Source organism: Pan troglodytes, chromosome 20 (genome assembly GCF_028858775.2).
Source record: "Pan troglodytes isolate AG18354 chromosome 20, NHGRI_mPanTro3-v2.0_pri, whole genome shotgun sequence".
NCBI lineage: Eukaryota > Metazoa > Chordata > Mammalia > Primates > Hominidae > Pan > Pan troglodytes.
In genome coordinates, this window is record NC_072418.2 from 55,404,374 (window position 1) to 55,423,077 (window position 18,704).

The window sequence follows — 18,704 nt, forward strand, 5'->3', positions numbered from 1 at the left end:
TCCTGAGTAGCTGGGACTACAGGTGACCACCATCCACGCCTGGCTGATTTTTGGAATCTTTTCTTATCTTCTCTGTGCTATGATTATTTGATAATACAGAATTTCCATTGATTTTGGTTACCCTTACATAAGCTTCTGGTGGATTATTTACCAATATAGTATATTGTGTGGTCTTTTAGGATTTGTGTACAGTAGATATTGTGTAAATATGAAGGATCTATACTTTTCATTGATGTGACAGTGATATGTTTTTTGCAAACTGTGATACATTTCAGGGTCACAGTGGAAAAATACTCCTTACTTTAGGCTTACACATGTTTGTGCCCTGTCAGTGTTTTGTCATATTGGAAATAGGCTTCCATAGAAATGATTTGAAGTACATGTAATTGCCCTTTATTTATTAAAGAATCTTACTCCTCTTGTGTTCCTAAACTTTGAAGATCATGTTTGGGAAGTTCAAAATAAGTATTGTTTTTTGTGTCATATTTACACATTTCAGTATGTTTTGCCCTCTGGACTTAATTGGAAACGTATTGGTGTTTATATTTTGTAGATATCTCTTCCAAATGCATGATGAAAAAGGTGGGAGGATCACTTGAGCCAGGGAGTTGAAGGCTGCAGTGAGCCCTGTTTTTGCCACCACACTCCAGCCTGGGTGAGTGAGCTACACCCTATCTCAAACAAACAAGCCAATAAATGAGAGGTATAATTCCTCCTTTGAAATTAAAGAAAGAGATTTTCTTTCCTTTCATCTCTTTTCTTAGGACATTTATTAGAAAATTTGCAAGTGCATTTTCTGTTTTCTGAGGTAGTATGTTTTCTTTCTTTTCTTTTGTTTAATTTTCTTTTATTTCCTTTTCTGTTCTTTTCTTTCCTTTCCAATGGAGACAGAGTTTCGCTCTTGTTGCCCAGGCTGGAGTTAAATGGTGTGATCTCGGCTCACTGCAATTTCCATCTCCCAGGTACATGAGATTCTACTGCTTCAACTTCCAGAGTAGCTGGGACTACAGGCTATAATGCCTGGCTAATTTTTATAGTTTTGTAGAGACGGGGTTTCACCATGTTGGCCAGGCTGGTCTTGAACTTCTGATATCAGATGATCCTCCAGCCTCGGCCTTCCAAAGTACTGGGATTACAGGTGTGAGCCACTGCGCCCGGCCCAGGGATGTATTTCTGAAGAACTTGGGAGCTCCTTGAAAGGCAAACAACAGCTGCGCGCAGTGGCTCACGCCTGTAATCCCAGCACTTTCGGAGGCCAAGGTGGGTCAATCCCGAGGTCAGGAGTTTGAGACCGCCTGACAAACATGTTGAAACCCTGTCTCTACTAAAAATACGAAGAAATTAGCCGGGCATGGTGGCACATGCCTGTAGTCCCAGCTACTCAGGAAAATTGTTTGAACCTGGGAGGCAGAGGTTGCAGTGAGCCAAGATTGTGCCACTGCACTGTAGCCTGGGTGACAAAGCGAGATTCCGTCTCAAAAAAAAAAGGCAAACAAGATAGATTGTACCTGTGTCTCAGTAGGAAATTAAGTAATTCAAACATCAAATGATTCCAATTTAAAGCTATGGACATTTAAATAATTCTGAGCCTTGAGAGGAATGTGGTCATGCAACCAGAGTCTAATGGAATGCAGGTGCAACTTCTAGGAGTTTTCCTGGCTGACTGTCATGGCTCAAGCCTGTAATCACAACACTTTGGGAGGCCGAGGCTTCCGGATCACTTGAGGTCAGGATTTCAAAACCAGCTTGGCCAGCTTGGTGAAACCCTGTCTCTACTAAAAATAGAGAGAAATTACAGGCGCCTGCCACCATGCCCAGCTAATTTTTGTATTAGGCTTAGTGTTAGGGTTTCTCCCCTTCCCTCGGGATGAAGCTAGTTAGCTGACAGAGATGGTCACCTCCATTACCAAGTAGAGCCAGGATGAACTATGTGTGACCAAGGGCTTTTCAAGTCCTCTTCCCTGAGGACTGATTAGTGTTTATCTTGAAAACATGTCCTTAATGGGTTGTATAGAACACTGAAGTTTCTTTCTCTCTTTTCAACCTCTTAGCTGTTTGCCTCTATTTCCCATCACATTCTGGTCTAAAGCTTATTTATTAATGAAATAGTTTTTCTTTCTTTCTCTATTATCGTCATGGAGATGATTTCTCATTTGGGGGAAGACTCTTTGTTTTTCAATTATATTTTCTCACATTTAAAAAGTGAAGTAAAGAATATTTCCTAGGCCAGGCATGGTGACTCACGAGTGTAATCCCAGCACTTTGGGAGGCCGAGGCAGGCGGATCACTTGAAGTCAGGAGTTCGAGACCAGCCTGGCCAACATGGTGAAACCCCGTCTCTACCAAAAATATGAAAGTTAGCTGGGCATGGTCGTGTGCGCTTGTAATACCAGCTACTCCAAAGGCTGAGGCAGAAGAATAGCTTCAACCCAGGAGGCAGAGGCTGCAGTGAGCCACGATCTCGCAACTGCACCCCAGCATGGGCCACAGAGAAATACTCTGTCTCAAAAATAAAAGGAAAGAAAAAAGTAAAAAAAAGAGAAAGTAATAGATCTCTTTCACAAATGTGCTGGGACAACTAACTGGATATTTACATGGAAAAGAATAATATTGGATCTCTATGTCACACCATGAAAAATTTTATTTAAAAACGGGTTAAAAAAAAAAAAAGGCTGGGCGGGGTGGATCACATCTGTAATCCTAGCAGTTTGGGAGGCTGAGGTGGGCGGATCACAAGGTCAGGAGATCGAGACCATCCTGGCTCACATGGTGAAACCCCATCTCTACTAAAAATACAAAAAATTAGCCGAGCGTCGTGGTGGGCGCCTGTAGTCCCAGTTACTCCAAAGGCTGAGGCAGGAGAATTGCGTGAACCCGGGAGGCGGAGCTTGCAGTGAGCCAAAATCGTGCCACTGCACTCCAGCCTGGGTGACAGAGCGAGACTCCGTCTCAAAAAAAAAAAAAAAAAAAGAAAAGAAAAAGAAAAGAAAAAGAGCGAGGGAGAGACGAGGGAGGGAGCCCTGCGGGAGGGGGTGTTACTTTGTCGCCCAGGATGGCCTGGACCCCCAGGTTCAGCGATTCTCCCGCCGCTGCTAACTGAGTAGCTGGGACCTCAGGCTTCCGCCCCGTGCCCGCATCCCTGCTGTGTTTAGGCAGGTGGTGACCTCACTCCTGCCTGGCCTGAGCACTCCGTCCCGCATCCCAGGCGGAGGCCCTAGGGAAGTCTCTGAAGCTGAGCACAGGGTGGACCCTCCCTCCTGAATGAATGGAGAATAGAAGGGGAGGATTTCTGTTCTGTTCTGTGGGCCATCAGCATGAAATCGTATATTCCGCCCCGGCAGGGCTTTGCATTTCACATTTTAGTTTGCATGCCCGTTCCAGACAATTCCAGGGCTTTTGAATCATGCCTCAGCCTTCCTGGCCGCTCTCATCTCCAAAAACCGAAAAAAAAAGGCGCTGGGTGCGAGGCGGAGAGATGCACAGGTCCCGCCCCGGCCCTGCCCTCTGTCGGTTCTAAAGGGCAAGGTCTCTCTGCCTCGCGCCCCGCCTCTACCCCGCCCAGGCCCCGCCAGACTGTTCGCCGGCCCCGCCCAGGCCTGGCTTCTGTCCTGGGCGCGCAAACCCCGAGGCGGATCGCGTGGAGTGAAGGTCGAACCGTGGCGCGTGAGTTTTGCTCTGCCTTGTATTAAGTTTGCGCTTCCCAGGTCCCTGGCGCGTCTGTCCCTGGAAAGTGGGGTCCCCACGGACCTGGAAATTCTCGCCTGTCTTCCTTCATCCAGAGCAAATTGAGATGTCCCCGTAAGAGTCCGGAAGTTGCTTGCTTTTGGGTTTGAACTCGTCCCGAGGCTGGTCCCGACCCCGGTCTTTCTGCTATAGGGCAATGTATACACTTCCTATCGCTTAGTTTTCCTGGTCAAAACCTTGTGCTGACTCCACCCACCCCGTTCTTTCTAAGTCCCCGACCCGCGAGGTGGATTCCCGCCCTGGGCGCCTCCCAGCCTCTCCGTCTTCGGCCCCTGGAGCGAAGCGCTGTGTCCCCAGTCCTGGGGAGGCTGCGTCTTCTGCCTGGTCCTGGAATTCTGCAGGTGCCACCCTTGTCTTAAGGCGCCGTCGCCCCCTACATCCCCCCTCGTGGTGGGCCCTGCTGCTCCCCAATTCTTCCCTTCGCAGTCACCGCTTCCCCTGAACCAGCGTAGGGCAGGTCCCAGCGGCTTGTCCTATGACACCGGGTATTCTTGCCTGCCCAGCTCCACCCCCCGGAAAATGCGCTTCTCCGCGATGCAGGTGTCTTACCCCAAACCCGCAGAGTGGTGCTGGTGGCAAGGAGAACAGAGGGAGAACCGCAGCAGGGAGGACACCGGGGGATCTGGGGTGCTAGAGAGTGGGGACAGGGGGGCGTAACAGGGAAGAGAGAATTTAACAGGGAGAGCAGAGGAGACGCAGAGATAAGAGGCGGTAATATATAGAGATTGAGGACGATCAAAAGATTGGGGAGAAGGAGCAACAAGAGGTTAAATAAGGACCGGGCGCTTTGGCTCATGCCTGTAATCCCAGCAGTTTGGGAAGCTTAGGCGGGCGGATCACCTGAGATCCGGAGTTCGAGACCAGCCTGACCAACATGGAGAAACCCCATCCCTACTAAAAATACAAAACTAGCTGGGCGCGGTTGTATATGCCTGTAATGTCAGCTATTAGGGAGGCTGAGGCCAGAGAATCGCTTGAACTTGGGAGGCAGAGGTTGCGGTGAGCCGAGATCGCACCATTGCACTCCAGCCTGGGCAACAAGAGTGAAACTCTTTCTCAAAAAAAAAAGTGGTTAAATAAGTTGTGAGGATGGGGCAGAAGAGGTGGAAGAGGAGTAATAGAGGGAAGAAGGGGATAAATAGCAGGAGAGGAGAGGGGTACAAAATGAGGAGCAGAATCCCAGGGAAAAAGAAAAGAAAACAAGAGCTAGAGAGAGAAGGGGAGAATGAGAGATATGCACAGAATTAGGGAGGGAAGCACAGTAATGAAGAAAGCGGGGCCAGGCGCAGTGGCTCATGCCTGTAATCCCAGCACTTTAGGAGACTGAGGCAGAGGGATTGCTTGAGTCCAGGAGTTCAAGACCAGCCTAGGCAAAATAGACACCCCATCTCTTTCAAAAAGAAAGAAAAAATTAACGGGGCATGATAGTGTGCAGCTGTAATTGCAGCTACTCTGTAGGCGGAGGCTGGAGGATCACTTGAGCCCAGGAGCTCCAGGCTGCTGTGAGCAGAGATCATGCCACTGTACTCCAGCCTGGTCAAAAGAGCAAGACCCTGTCTCAAAAAAAAAAAAAAAAAAAAAAGGGTGGGGGACTTTGGGTACAGATGAGTATGTGAGTTCATTGGATATGATTAGTTGTGACATGTTGACTTCTGTCTATAAAATCTAATAACTTGTTTAAATTATACAGATGAGTTTGAGAATTTTAAATGTCCTATCTGTGAGCCATGTACGTTCTATAAATATTGGTATCAGAGGTTAGCTTCCACTTGGAATCCCTATTCAGACCGAGGGCAGTGACATTCAATTGTGGGTCACTCTTCCCTTTTCCCATGGTGGGGTAGGAAGTGGTGGGAAAAAAAAATCGCTGTTATTACATAATACTTTTAATTAATTAATTAATATTTTGAGATAGGGTCTGGCTCTGTCGCTCAGCTGGAGTACAATGGCTTTATCTACTCTAACTGCAGCCTCGACCTCTTAGGCTCAAGCGATCCTCCCTCAGTCTCCAGAGTAGCTGAGACCACAGGTGTGAGACACCAAGCCCAGCTAGTAGGTTTTTTTTTCTTTGTTTGTTTTTTTGTAGAAACAGGGTTTCAGTATGTTTCCCGGGGTGGTCTCAAAATCCTGGGCTCAAAGGTTCCTCCTGTCTTGGCCTTGCAAAGTACTGGGATTACAGGGATGAGCCACCGCGCCCGGCCTACATATTAATTATTATTATTATTATTCTTAGTTTTTTGAGGTGGAGTTTCACTCCTGTTGCCCAGGCTGGAGTGCAATGGCATGATCTTGGCTAATGAGTATCTCTGCCTTTAGGGTTGCAGCGATTCTCCTGCGATACTACCCCCTGAGTAGCTGGGATTACAGGCATGGGCCACCATGCCCTGCTAATTTTGGATTAGGAGGCCGAGGCAGGAGAATCACTTGAACCCAGGAGGCAGAGGTTGTGGTGAGCTGAGATCGCACCATTGTACTTCAGCATGGGCAACAAGAGCGAAACTCTGTCTCAAAAAAAAAAAAAAAAAAAAAGAATGGAGCAAAACAGGAGAGGGGCATAAAATGAGCAGAAGCCCAGGGGGAAATGCAGAAAAGAAACAGATGGAGAGAGAAAGTGAGAAAGGGCTATGTATAGAATGATGGAGGGAAGCAGTAATGAAGACGAAGGGGGACCCTGGGTGCAGATGAGCGGTGAGTTGATTGGATGTGATGATGAAGTGATGACGTGTTGTTTTCTCTGTTTATAATGTAACAAATTTAAAATTAGTTTAAATTATACAGATGAGAATGAGAGTTGCCAAACTCCTGTGTGTAAGTGTGCTGCATTTTATAATGATGGCATCAGAGGCAGCTTCCCTCTGCAACCCCTCTTCAGCCAGAGGACAGTGACTTGACTCATTAGTTGTGGATCATCCTCTTCCCTTTTCATGGCTGGGGTCGGGAGTGGGGGAGAGAAGTAGGGTAAGAAGTGACTGAGTCTGTTACTATATGGAACGTGATGAAAGGAATATTAAAAGTGCTTTTGTTCTCTTTTTGTAATTGGTTTCCTTTTTTCTAGTTCCTCCTCATTTCATTTTTTTTTTTTTTTTAATTTTTGAGATGGAGTCTCTCTCTGTCATGCAGGCTGGAGTGGAGTGGAGCAATCTTGACTCACTGCATCCTCTGCCTCCTGGGTTCAAGGAATTCTCTGCCTCAGCCTCCCAAGCAGCTGGGATTATAGGCACCTGCAGCCACACCTGTCTGATTTTTGTATTTTTAGTAGAGACAGTTTTCACCATCTAGGCGGGACTTGTCTTGCACTCATGACCTTGTGATCCACCGCCTTGGCCTCCCAAAGTGCTATGATTACAGGCGTGAGCCACCACACTTGGCCTCAGTAATTGTTTTTTATTTTTTAATTTTAGTTTTAATTTACTTATTTTTGTTGTGGTGGTTTTTTGTTTTTTGTTTTTTTTTTTTTGACGGAGTTTTGGTCTTGTTGCCCAGGGTGAAGTGCAATGGTGCGATCTTGCTCACTGCAACCTTTGCCTCTGGGGTTCAAGTGATTCTCCTGCCTCAGCCTCCTGAGTAGTTATGATTACAGGCACACACCACCATGGCCGGCTAATTTTGTGTTTTCAGTGGAGACGGGGTTTCTCCATCTTGGTCAGGCTGGTCTTGAACTCCTGACCTCAGGTGATCCTCCCACCTCCGCCTCCCAAGGTGCTGGGATTACAGGTATGAGCCGCTACGCCCGGCCTTTGTTATTGTTTTGAGACACTTTTACTGTTTCCCACACTGGAGTGCGGTGGCAGGATCACAGCACTGTGCAGCGGCAACCTCCTGGGCTCAAGTGATTTTCCCACCTCAGCCTCCGGAGTAGCTGGGGCCACAGACACACCCCAGCAGGTCCGGCTAATGTTTAGATATATGTATTTATTTATTGAGACTCTCTGTCACCCATTCTGGAGTCTAGTGGCACGATCTCGTCTCACTGCAAACTCCGCCTCCTGGGGGTCAAGCGATTTTCCTGCCTCAGCCTCCTGAGTAGCTGGAGTTACAGGTGTGCCCCACTATGCCCTGCTAATGTTTGTATTTTTAGTAGAGACATAGTTTCTCCATGTTGGCCAGGCTGGTCTCGAACCCCTAACATTGTGGTCTTCCTGCCCCGGCCTCCCAAAGTGCTGGGATTATAGATGTGAGTCACCATGCCTGTCCTCATTGTTTTCAAAGTATGATATATTTTCAAATATTGCTCCTTTGGCCCAAGATTTCATTAGATCTTTATTTTTTAACCATTTTAAAATTGTTTCTCTATGAAATTTTTTTGAGTTTACATTGAGGTCTGTGTGCTTTCTAGTCTTTATCATATATCGAAAACATTTTCTACTATGTGATATATGTTAGTAGGTTGTTTCAGTGTGTACTTGATAATGATATCAACAACCTTTTTTCTTTACCCTAACATGAAAATTTAGTTAAAGTAGCCTATTCCATTTTTTTTTCTTATGTCATCTGAAAAAATGGTAATCTGTGAGCTTCTAAGTAAGTGTCCCCCTCAAGTCCCTCTGGTCCATAATACTCTCTACAGATGTTGAAGGATGGGCTGGATTGACTTGGAACCTTGGTTTAGCAGAGCCCATGTGTTCATGAGAAAAGCATTTGCTCAGATCTCATTTCTACAGCTGCCTCTTTTTCAGTGTTTTAAACACCTATTGCTATGCGTGCACAGTTGTGTGTATTTTGAACATTTTTCTGGGAGTGAGTAATGATATGTTTGGGATTAATGCCATCAGAATCTTACAACTCGAAAGAAGTTTCGTTTGCTCAGGTATATAAGATGGTCCTGGAATTTTTGTTTGTTTGTTTGTTTGTTTTTCTTTGAGATGGAGTCTCGCTCTGTCACCCAGGCTGGAGTGCAGTGGCATGATCTCAGCTCACTGCAACCTCTACCTCCTGGGTTCAAGCAATTCTTTTGCCTCAGCCTCCTGAGTAGCAGGGACTACAGGCCCCCGCCACCACGCCTGGCTAATTTGTGTATTTTTAGTAGAGACGGGATGTCACCATATTGGCCAGGATGATCTTGAACTCCTGACTTTGTGATCTGCCCGCCTCAGCCTCCCAAACTGCTAGGATTACAGAAGTGATCCACCCCGCCCGGCCTTTTTTTTTTTTTTTTAACCGTTTTTAAATAAAATTTTTCATGGTGTGACATAGAGATCCAATATTATTCTTTTCCATGTAGATATCTAGTTAGGTATTACAAGGGTGGGTCACCAATCCTGACTGGTCTGGAAATTTTCTAGAGGAGGAAGACCAAGGCAGCCTATTGGCCCTTTCAGGCCATCACATGGGAATCAGCCACACCTCCTTCCTCCTCACCTCAGAGCATCGCAGAATAACTTGGTGAAATGTCTCCCACTGTGAGCCTCAGTGAGCCCACCTGTAACATAGAGGTGAGGAATAAGACTGGAAAAGCTCAGTCAGAGTGACACTGACCCCTGAAATGACTGACAAAATACAGTGTGTGGCTTTTCTTCTGGGAGAGGGTAGTGCTCAGTTTTAACTCGAATTTTAAAGGGATTCCAGTTCTCCAAATATTTAAAAAAAAAAAAAAGCACAAGATGAGGAAAATCAGGGGATTAGACTCAAGTCACCTTGAACCTTATCATCTCACAGCTTTAACCCACCTACACGACTCCATGTCCCCTGCAGGCCTCGCACCTGAGCTCTATAATCCTGTGTCCAGTTGTCTCCTCAGCTCTCTCCTGGGACATCAAACAGGCATCCCCACCTTCAGGTGTCCACAAGTGGCTTTCTAAACCCCCAAACACATTTCCTTGCAGTCTGCACATCTCAGATGAGAGTGACTGTGTACTTCTGGAAACTTAGCCAAACTTGACAGCATGTATTTTAAATTTGGGAAATAAATTACTTTATTAGTAAGTGTTGTAATTTATAATATAAAGAGAAACTTAGATGTATACGTGAAAAGAGTGAGAAGATACATCACTTCCAATTTTTTTTTTTTTTTTTTTTGAGACAAATTTTCATTCTTGTGGCCCAGGCTGGAGTGCAATGCTACGATCTCAGTTCACTGCAACCTCTGACTCCTGGGATCAAGGGATTCTCCTGTCTCAGACACCCGAGTAGCTGGGATCACAGTCGACTTTCAAAATGCTTTTGGGTTGTGGGAGAAACATGTTTGAAGACCATGTTCCCATGGGTCTGTGCCCCCAGGACCTCTCTGACCTCATCTCCTACCTGTGCCCTCCTCTCTTCCACTGCTCCAGCCCCATGGGTCACTTTCCTTTTCCTGGGGCTGAGGTTGCTCCTGTCTCAGGGCCCTCACTTGAGCTGTCCCTCTCTCTAGGATGCTCTTCCCCTCAGCTGCAAGTGACAAGCAGCCTTTCTTTCCTAGGTCCTTCTTCTGATATCATCTTCTCCGGGTTTCCTTTGTGATCTCCCACAGCCCCCATTTGACATTGCAGCTGTGAAACCAGAAAATCTTACAGAGATCAGTTAATTTAGAAAGTTTATTTGGCCCAAGGTGGTTGGGGCAGAGTTTAATTTTATACATTTTATGGAGACATGAGACATCAATATATGTAAGAAGTACATTGGTTTGGTCTGGGAAGGCGTGACAACTTTAAACAAAGGCAGGAAGACTTGAAGCAGGGAGGCGGCTTTTAGGTCACAGAGAAATGAGGCACAAGTAGTTGCAATCTTTTGAGTTTCCTTTTTTTTGAGATGAAGTCTCATTTTGTCACCCAGGCTGGAGTGCAGTGGCACGATCTTGGCTCACTGCAACCTCTGCCTCCTGGGTTCAAGTGATTCTCCTGCCTCAGCTTCCCAAGTACATGCCCAGATCTTTTTTTTGGAGGGGGGAGGCTTTGATCAGGGATGAGTCTGTGCCATAAAGGGGGCATCAGTGCAGCCCAGGTCCCCCCTGCTGCCTCGTGTGTGGCGGCTTCTCCATGAAGGGAGTGAGATCTGAAGACCGGGGTCAAACATACACTTGTAGGTCTTCCTGTGGGACTTTCTTACCTCTGCATGATCTCTGGTGCAGTGGGCAGTGGGGGACTTCTTTCTACAGGGTGACATCTCCCGGTTCATGTGGTTTTGTCACAGGAAGGGAGTGAGTCATTTCTAACATGAAGTCTTACTTTTTTTCACGTACAGGATTGATTTCTAAAGACTCCTGTTACGTGAGGAAGCAGCTCAGAAGAGGAAAGGAAAGGAGCCAGGCATGGCTCTTCCTCAGGTGAAGTGATATTCCTCTGTGGATTAATCTGTCTCTTTCCTTTCTGAAATGCCAGGTATTGTAGCAGCCAGTCTTTTCTGAGTCTGAAGCATTTTGCCTGACACGTTCGCTCGCACTCACCCATGCCTGCCCTCAGTTCCTCTCAGCTGCTCTGAGATTCCATCTCCTGTGACCCAGTGACATGAACTTGGGAAGAGGCTCCCCTGGGCATGGTCCTGGGAAGGGCTCACACCCAGACATGGATAAACATGGGGTGTGGGCCCGTTGATGTCAGTGCTGCTGGGCAGCCTGGATTGTTCAGGGGCCACATCTGGATGTCAGCTCAGAGAAACTACATATGAAATATGTATGTTAATGTGCCCAGATATGTGGTAAATTCTGGGAGAGGAGACGAATAAGAGGAGATATTTTGTATCTGATTTGGTAATGCATTTGAAGCCACACTAGTAGATCAAGATGTCTCTGTGTCCACATTTTTTTTTTTTTAAGAGACAAGATGTTGGTCCCAGTGCAGTGGCTTACACCTGTAATCCCAGCATTTTGGGAGGCCAAGGCAGGAAGATCACTTGAGGTCAGGACTTCGAGACCAGCCTGGCTAACATGGTGAAACCCCATCTCTACTAAAAATACAAAAATTAGCTGCATGTGGTGGTGCATGCCTGTAATCTCAGCTACTCAGGAGGCTGAGGTAGGAGAATCACTTGAGTCCAGGAGGTGGAGGTTACTGTATGCCGAAATTGTGCCACTGCACTCCAGCCTGGGAGATGGAGCGAGACTCTGTCTCAAAAGAAAAAAGAGAGAGAGAGAGAAGGTGTCGCTCTGTGGCTTAGTTCTGGAGTACAATGGCACAATTCAGAGTTTACAGCAGCCTCAAATTCCTGGGCTCAACTAATCGCTACTGTAGCCTCCCAAAGAGCCTGAATGATAGGCATGGGTCACCATATGTATGTGTGTATATTATGTATGTATTTATTTATTTTAAGATGGAGTCTCAGTCAGCAAAGCTGGAGCGCAGTGGTACGATCTCGGCTCTCTGCAACCTCCCCCTCCCAGTTTCAAGCAATTCTTCTGCCTCAGCCTACCAAGTTGCTGGGACTACAGGCATGCACCACCACACCCAGCTAATTTTTGTATTTTTAGTTGAGACGGGGTTTCATCATGTTCGTTATGCTGATCTGGAACTCCTGACCTCATGATCTGCCTATCTCGGACTCCCTAAGTGCTGAGATTAAAGGTGCACACCACCATGTCAGGCCTTATTTTTTATATTGTATTTTTATTTTGTTGTCTAGGCTGGAGTGCAGTGGTGCAATCAAAGCTTGCTTTAGCCTTGATATCCTGGCCTCAAGTGATCCTCCCCTCTTGGTCTCCCAAATTGCTGGCATTCCAAATGGGAGACAGCCAGCTTGGCTGGACTCTGCACATTTTTGAGATGGAGTGTCGCTCTGTTGCCCATGTTGGATTGTAGTGGCGGCATCTCAGCTCACTACAACCTCTGCCTTCTGGCTTCAAGCAATTCTTTTGCCTCAGCCTCCTGAGTATCTGGGATTACAGGCATTCGCTGTCACGCCTGGCTAATTATTTTGTATTTTTAGTAGAGATGGGGTTTCACCGTATTGGTCAGGCTGGTCGAACTACTGACCTTATGATTTGTTCACCTCGGCCTCCCAAAGTTCTGGGATTACAGGCCTGAGCCACTGCACTTGGCTAAAGTCTGCACTTTTAATGACTGTCAATGCAATGGAAAGTGGAGATAGGCATCAGTGGTACAGGATGCTTTATTACATCATTGATTTTATTTTATTTTTAAATTTGTTTTGAGTTGAGTCTCTGTTGTCCAGGCAGGAGTGCAGTGGGGTGATTTTGTTTCACTGTAGCCTCTGACTCCCAGATGACAGTGATTCTGTTGCCTCAGCCTCTCCAGTAGCTGGGATTAGAGGTGGGCCACCACGTGGGTAACGCCATGATGTGACGTGTGTGCATGAATACATGGGTGGATAAGCCCATGGTTTATGTAGAAAACACAACATTTGCAATAAGTTTTATTTTTTATAATAATTGTAATGATTTTAAGTATTTTTCATTGTTGTCAACTATCACAATAATGAGTTAATGGTAAGATGGGGCCGGGCCCGGTTGCTCACACCTGTAATCCCACCACTATGGAAGGCTGAGGTGGGTAGCTCATGACGTCAGGAGTTCAAGACCATCCTGGCTAAGATGGTGAAACCCTGTCGCTGCTAAATATACAAAAATTAGATGGATGTGGTGGCAGGTGCCTCAAATCCCAGCTACTGGGGAGGCTGAAGCAAGAGAATTGCTTGAACCTGGGTGGCACAGGTTACAGTGAGCTGAGAGATTGTGCCACTGTATTCCAGCCTGTGCAATAGAGTGAGACTCCATCTGGAAGAAAAAAAATAAGAAGTATTAGGAAGGATTATATGTATGCCTGTGTGTGTCCATTCAGCGACCTTGTAGGATGATCCATGTTCTTACCCTGGGACCTTTATCACATTCTCTGCACTAGATAAACCCGTGTCAGTTTAGTTTAAAGCTGTATCTGTTACTTCAGCATTTATATTCAAATGTGAATCCCAGACATCTGGATTCAGTGCTTGTGTTGACATTTTTAGCTATTTGATTTGTGGTAATTTTCCTAGTATGTGTGATGCACTTGTGTCCAAGTACAGATCTTTCTTCATGGGACAGTATGTTATTTTATGGCTTAAGACATGGGAAGCACTTAGAACAGTGTATAGCACTTGGGAAGCATTCAAAAATGTTAGTCATGGCTATTGCTGTCATCATAACAGTTTTTTTTTTTTTTTTGGAGACAGAGTATTGCTTTGTCACCCAGGCTGAAGTGCAGTGGCATGATATTGGGTCATTGCAACCTCTGCCTCCTGGTTTCAAGCAATTCTCCAGCCTCAGCCTCCCAAGTATCAGGGATTACAGGCACCCACCACCACACCCAGCTAATTTTTGTGTTTTTACTAGAGAAGGGGTTTCAGCGTGTTCCCAGGCTGGTCTCAAACTCCTGACCTCATGATCCACCTGCCTCGGCCTCCCAAAGTGCTGGGATTACAGGCATGAGCCACTGTGCCTGACCGATGATCATGATAGTTTTTAGATTTGAACTTTTCTTTCAAAGCCAATGGACTCTGTCCTCTCTGAAACACCGCTTGTATCTTAGTTCATCTAGAGACTAAATATCACCTTGTATGTTGAACATAATATCTGACATGTCTGTAGAAAAAACCCTGTGTTTGCTTTTTTTTTTTTGAGATGGAATCTTGCTCTGTTGCCAGGCTAAAGTGCAGTGGTGTGATCTCGGCTCACTGCAACCTCCGCCTCCTGGATTCAAGTGATTCTCCTGCCTCAGCCTCTTGAGTAGCTGGGAGTACAGGCCTGTGCCACAACACCCAGCTAATGTTTGTATTTTCAGTAGAGATGTGGTTTCGCCATGTTGGCCAGCATGGTCTTGATGTCTTGACCACATTATCTACCTGCCTTGGTCTCCCAAAATGCTAGGATTACAGGCGAGAGCCATTGCCTGGAATTGCTTTTTTTTTTTTTTTTTTTTTAGATGGAGTGTCAGTCTGTTGCCCAGGATGGAGTGCAGTGGTGCGATCTTGGCTCACTGCAGCCTCCATCTCCTGGGTTCAAGTGATTGTCCTGCCTCAGCCTCCTGTGTAGCTGGGATTACAGGTGCCTGCCACCATGTCGGTCTAATTTTTATATTTTTGGTAGAGACAGGTTTTCACCACGTTAACCAGGCTGGTCTCAAACTCTTGACCTCAAATAATCTGCCCAACTTGGCCTCCTGAAGTGTTGGGATTACAGGCATGAACCACCTCACCCGGCCCTGTGTTTCCTTTTTATTTATATAGTTTTTATATTGTCCATAAAATCGAGACTTCCATAGTGACTTATGGGATCCTAAAATCTTTCAAGGAAAAGTACAATAAAATGCAACTATACGGAAAAAATATTCAAAAATACCTTAACATCCTTTTGTCAGAACACAGTCTTTGATCAAATAAATACTTATTTTCCCTTTTCTCATTTTCTGTGAAGGTGATAACTCAATCCTCCATAATGTTTTGTTGAAATGTATGTTTCATTTTAGGGACGCTTGACTTTCAGGGATGTGGCTATAGAATTCTCATTGGCAGAGTGGAAATTCCTGAACCCTTCGCAGAGGGCTTTGTACAGGGAAGTGATGTTGGAGAACTACAGGAACCTGGAGGCTGTGGGTGAGGAAAATGTCCCTGCAGACATGAGGAGTCTGCTCTTGTCTGTCTTGGCTCTTCCTGGTTTTGTATTCTCTTTTGTGATTTTGCCCCATCCATGCTGTTTTTTTTTTTTTTTTTTTGACATGGAGTTTTGCTCTTGTTGCCCAGGCTGGAGAGCAATGGTATATCAGTTCACCATAACCTCCACCTTCCAGGTTCAAGTGATTCTCCTGCCTGAGCCTCCTGAGTAGCTGGGATTACAGGCATGCGCCACCACGCCCAGCTAATTTTGTATTTTTAGTGGACACGGGGTTTCTCCATGTTGGTCAGGCTCGTCTCTAACTCCAGACCTCAGGTGATCTGCCCACCTCACCCTCCCAAAGTGCTGGGATTACAGGCGTGAGCCACCATGCCCAGCTCATTCTGGTTTTTGAGGAGCATCACAGAAGCGGCTCTCAATGGCACTGTGACAATGTTCATCCCATAAACTAATGATCATCTTCTCTAAGCAGCAGTCAGTGGTGTTGAAATTCCTCCCAGCGGGGACATCATTCGGGCTCACAGCCTCATATGTATGAGGCTCTTGACTGAACTCTTGTTCATGTCACATTTTTCACACCAATATGTGTCATTGTTCATTTTTAACAAGAAAACCTATGTTCAGTTTGTTGTAGGATCAACCCTGTAAGAGATATGGTTTTCATCAGTCTTATTGAGGGAGCTTGTGAGGTTGAATGAGGTTTCAGTAGTTTAGTTCTACTGTCATTTCCTTAAGACACAGTGCCTTTCAACTTGTTCGTTTCTATGTTGTTGTTGTTTTTTTCTCATAGTATCGCTCTGTTGCCCAGGCTTGAGTGCAGTGGCATGATCTTGGCTCACTACAACCTCCACCTTTTGGGTTCAAGTGATTCTCCTGCCTCAGCCTCTTGAGTGGCTGGGATTACAGGCATGTGTCACCACACCCGGGTAATTTTTGGTGGTTCTATTACAGATGGCGGTTTCACCATGTTGGCCAGGCTGGTTTTGATAGCCTGGCCTGACGTGATTCAGCTGCCTTGGATTCCCAAAGTGCTGGGATTACAGGCATGAGCCACAGCCCCTGGCCCATCCGAGTTGTTTTTAAGGCTGAATAATATTCCATTGTATGTGTGTACCACATTTTCCTCACATATTTATCTGTCGATGCACATCTTTACTATTATAAATAATACTGCCTGGCTGGGTGCGGTGGCTCATGCCTGTAATCCCAGCAATTTGGAAGGCTGAGGTGGGTGAATCACCTGAGGTCAGGAGTTCGAGTCCAGCCTGGCCAACTTGGTGAAACCACATTTCTATTAGAGGTACAGTTTTTTTTTTTGTTTTTGTTTTTTTAAGACGGAATATTGCTCTGTCACCCAGGCTCAAGTGCAGTGCAGTGGTGTAATCTCAGCTCACTGTAACCTCCACATCCCAGGTCATGCAATCTCATACCTCACGCTTCTGAGTTGCTGGGATTACACACATGCACCACCATGCCTGGCTAATGTTTTGTGTTTGTTTAGTAGAGGCAGTGTTTCACCATGCTGGCCTGGCCGGTCTTGAACTCCTGACCTGATGCACCCGCTCATCCTCCCCATGTGCTGGTATTACAGACATGAGCCACTGCACTCAGCCTGGCTCTGTTTTCACAAACACATCTCTACCTACTGTGCCAGGGGATCCTTGTTCACCCCCGTGGTCTACTGTACTCTTCATAGAGTTTACTTGTTTGTTTGTGTGTATGCATTTCTGGTATCTACACAGGGGATATTGTTGAGTATATTCTTGAAACTAGAAATCAGAGTCACTTAATTTAAGGATGTAAAACCGCTTTCACCTCAGGCCACCATACTGCTGCTTTTTTGGATCTCTTTCATTCTTGTCCCTTGCCCATATTGTAATTTGAATATTTAACCTTGGGTGAATATTTTAACATTTGCTCAATTAGTTCCACTTTCGTCCAAGCTCAAGATTTGGTCTATCCTAGTGGAATTATATTCCCACAGATGTGCATGCACAAAGTTCACTCCTACATGCCCATTACTTCCTGCTCTCCACCCTTGTCCTTCCTTTCCTGGCCTTGACTCACATGATACATTGATCTGGATGCAAATACTGTTTCTTTCCAGCCTATTGATTTTGTAATGCTGAACACCCCAATTTCCCCGTGAGCCCCTCCCCTCCAACACTACTCTCCCTGAGTAAGTGAAGACCTTATTCATCCACTGGACAAAGTTATAGGAGGCCGCCTAAATCAATGTATGCAGGGCATGATGACTCAGCACATGATCCATGAGGGATGGCTTTAGAACCACTGTCAGCAGCGCAGCTCAGCCGTTGTGTCCCAGCTCAGCCCTTGTATCCCCCTTGATGTACTTCTTTCTGTTCTCCTTGTATTTTCTGGTCTGGTCATTTTCTGTACTGCCTGCGCTGACTATTGTGCCTAAGAACATGTCGTGGGATCCTTCATGCCCAGTATTCAGTCTTGTCCCTCACTTACCTTACGTGCAAACTGGGGTCATGTCCATGAACACTGTGGGCCTCCTGTTGTTATTTGAGAAATAATGATAATTTTCCTCCAGGGTTGGTTTTTTTTTTTTTTTTTTTTTTTTTTTTTTTTGAGATGGAGTTTTGCTCCCGTTGCCCAGGCTGAAGTGCAATGGCACAATCTCAGTTCACCACAACCTCCACCTCCTGGATTTAAGCGATTCTCCTTCCTCAGCCTTCTGAGTAGCTGGGATTACAGGCGTGCACCACCACACCTGCCTAATTTTGTATTTTTAGTACAGATGGGGTTTCCCCATGTTGGCTAGGCTGGTCTCAAACTCCTGACCTCAAGTGATCTACCTACCTCAGCCTCCCAAAGTGCTGGGATTACAGGCATGAACCACTGTGTCCCGGCTATTTTTTTTTTTTTTTAATTGAGTTTCCCTCTTGTTGCCCAGGCTGGAGTGCAATGGTGCAATCTTGGCTCACTGCAACCTCGACTTCCTGGGTTCAAGTGATTGTCCTGCCTCAGGCTCCCAAGTAGCTGGGATTATGCCTGGCACAAGCCTGGCTAATTTTTGTATTTTTAGGAGAGATGGGGTTTCTCCATATTGGTCAGGCTGGTCTTGAACTCCCAACCTCAGGTGATTCATCCACCTGCTTTTTAAAACAAGTGAATACTATTAGATGGCTTCATATAAGTTTTATAGTACACACTCAACTTCCTTTGTTTAATAAGATTTTTCAGCCTTCAGTGATGTTGATGATGAGATGCCCCTTTTCCTGCCTCACTCATCTCACTGTTCTGTCAGAAATAGCTTAGACTGGCCAGCTTCAGTGGCTTTCACCTCTAATTCTAGCACTTTGAAAGGCTGAGGTGGGTAGATGGCTTGAGGTCAGGAGTTTGAGACCAGTCAGGCAAACATAATGAAACCTTGAATCTACTAAATTAAAAAAAATTGGGCATGATGACTCATGCC

The 18,704-nt window shown here is 45.8% G+C and overlaps 2 protein-coding genes across 10 annotated transcripts in view; both read left to right on the forward strand.

Annotated features, from left to right (window-relative positions):
* Positions 1–18,704, forward strand: part of LOC456264 (zinc finger protein 701) — a 68,932-nt gene that overhangs the window by 15,565 nt on the left and 34,663 nt on the right. The window lies entirely within an intron of this gene.
* ZNF808 (zinc finger protein 808) overlaps positions 1–18,704 on the forward strand; it is a 36,779-nt gene that overhangs the window by 4,784 nt on the left and 13,291 nt on the right. For 4 of the 9 annotated variants that reach the window (XR_002940814.2, XM_063802175.1, XM_063802176.1 and 1 more), the window contains exons 2-4: positions 554–655; positions 10,903–10,984; positions 15,114–15,240. Coding sequence is in view for 3 of the 9 variants with exons in the window: in XM_054672723.1 (XP_054528698.1) it covers positions 10,970–10,984; positions 15,114–15,240 (142 nt within the window). In the remaining 6 variants the exon portion in view is untranslated. Of the gene's footprint in view, positions 1–553; positions 656–3,619; positions 3,664–10,902; positions 10,985–15,113; positions 15,241–18,704 lie in introns of those variants that run through there. The other 5 variants (XM_024351954.3, XM_063802177.1, XM_024351955.3 and 2 more) reach the window with 4 other exon arrangements.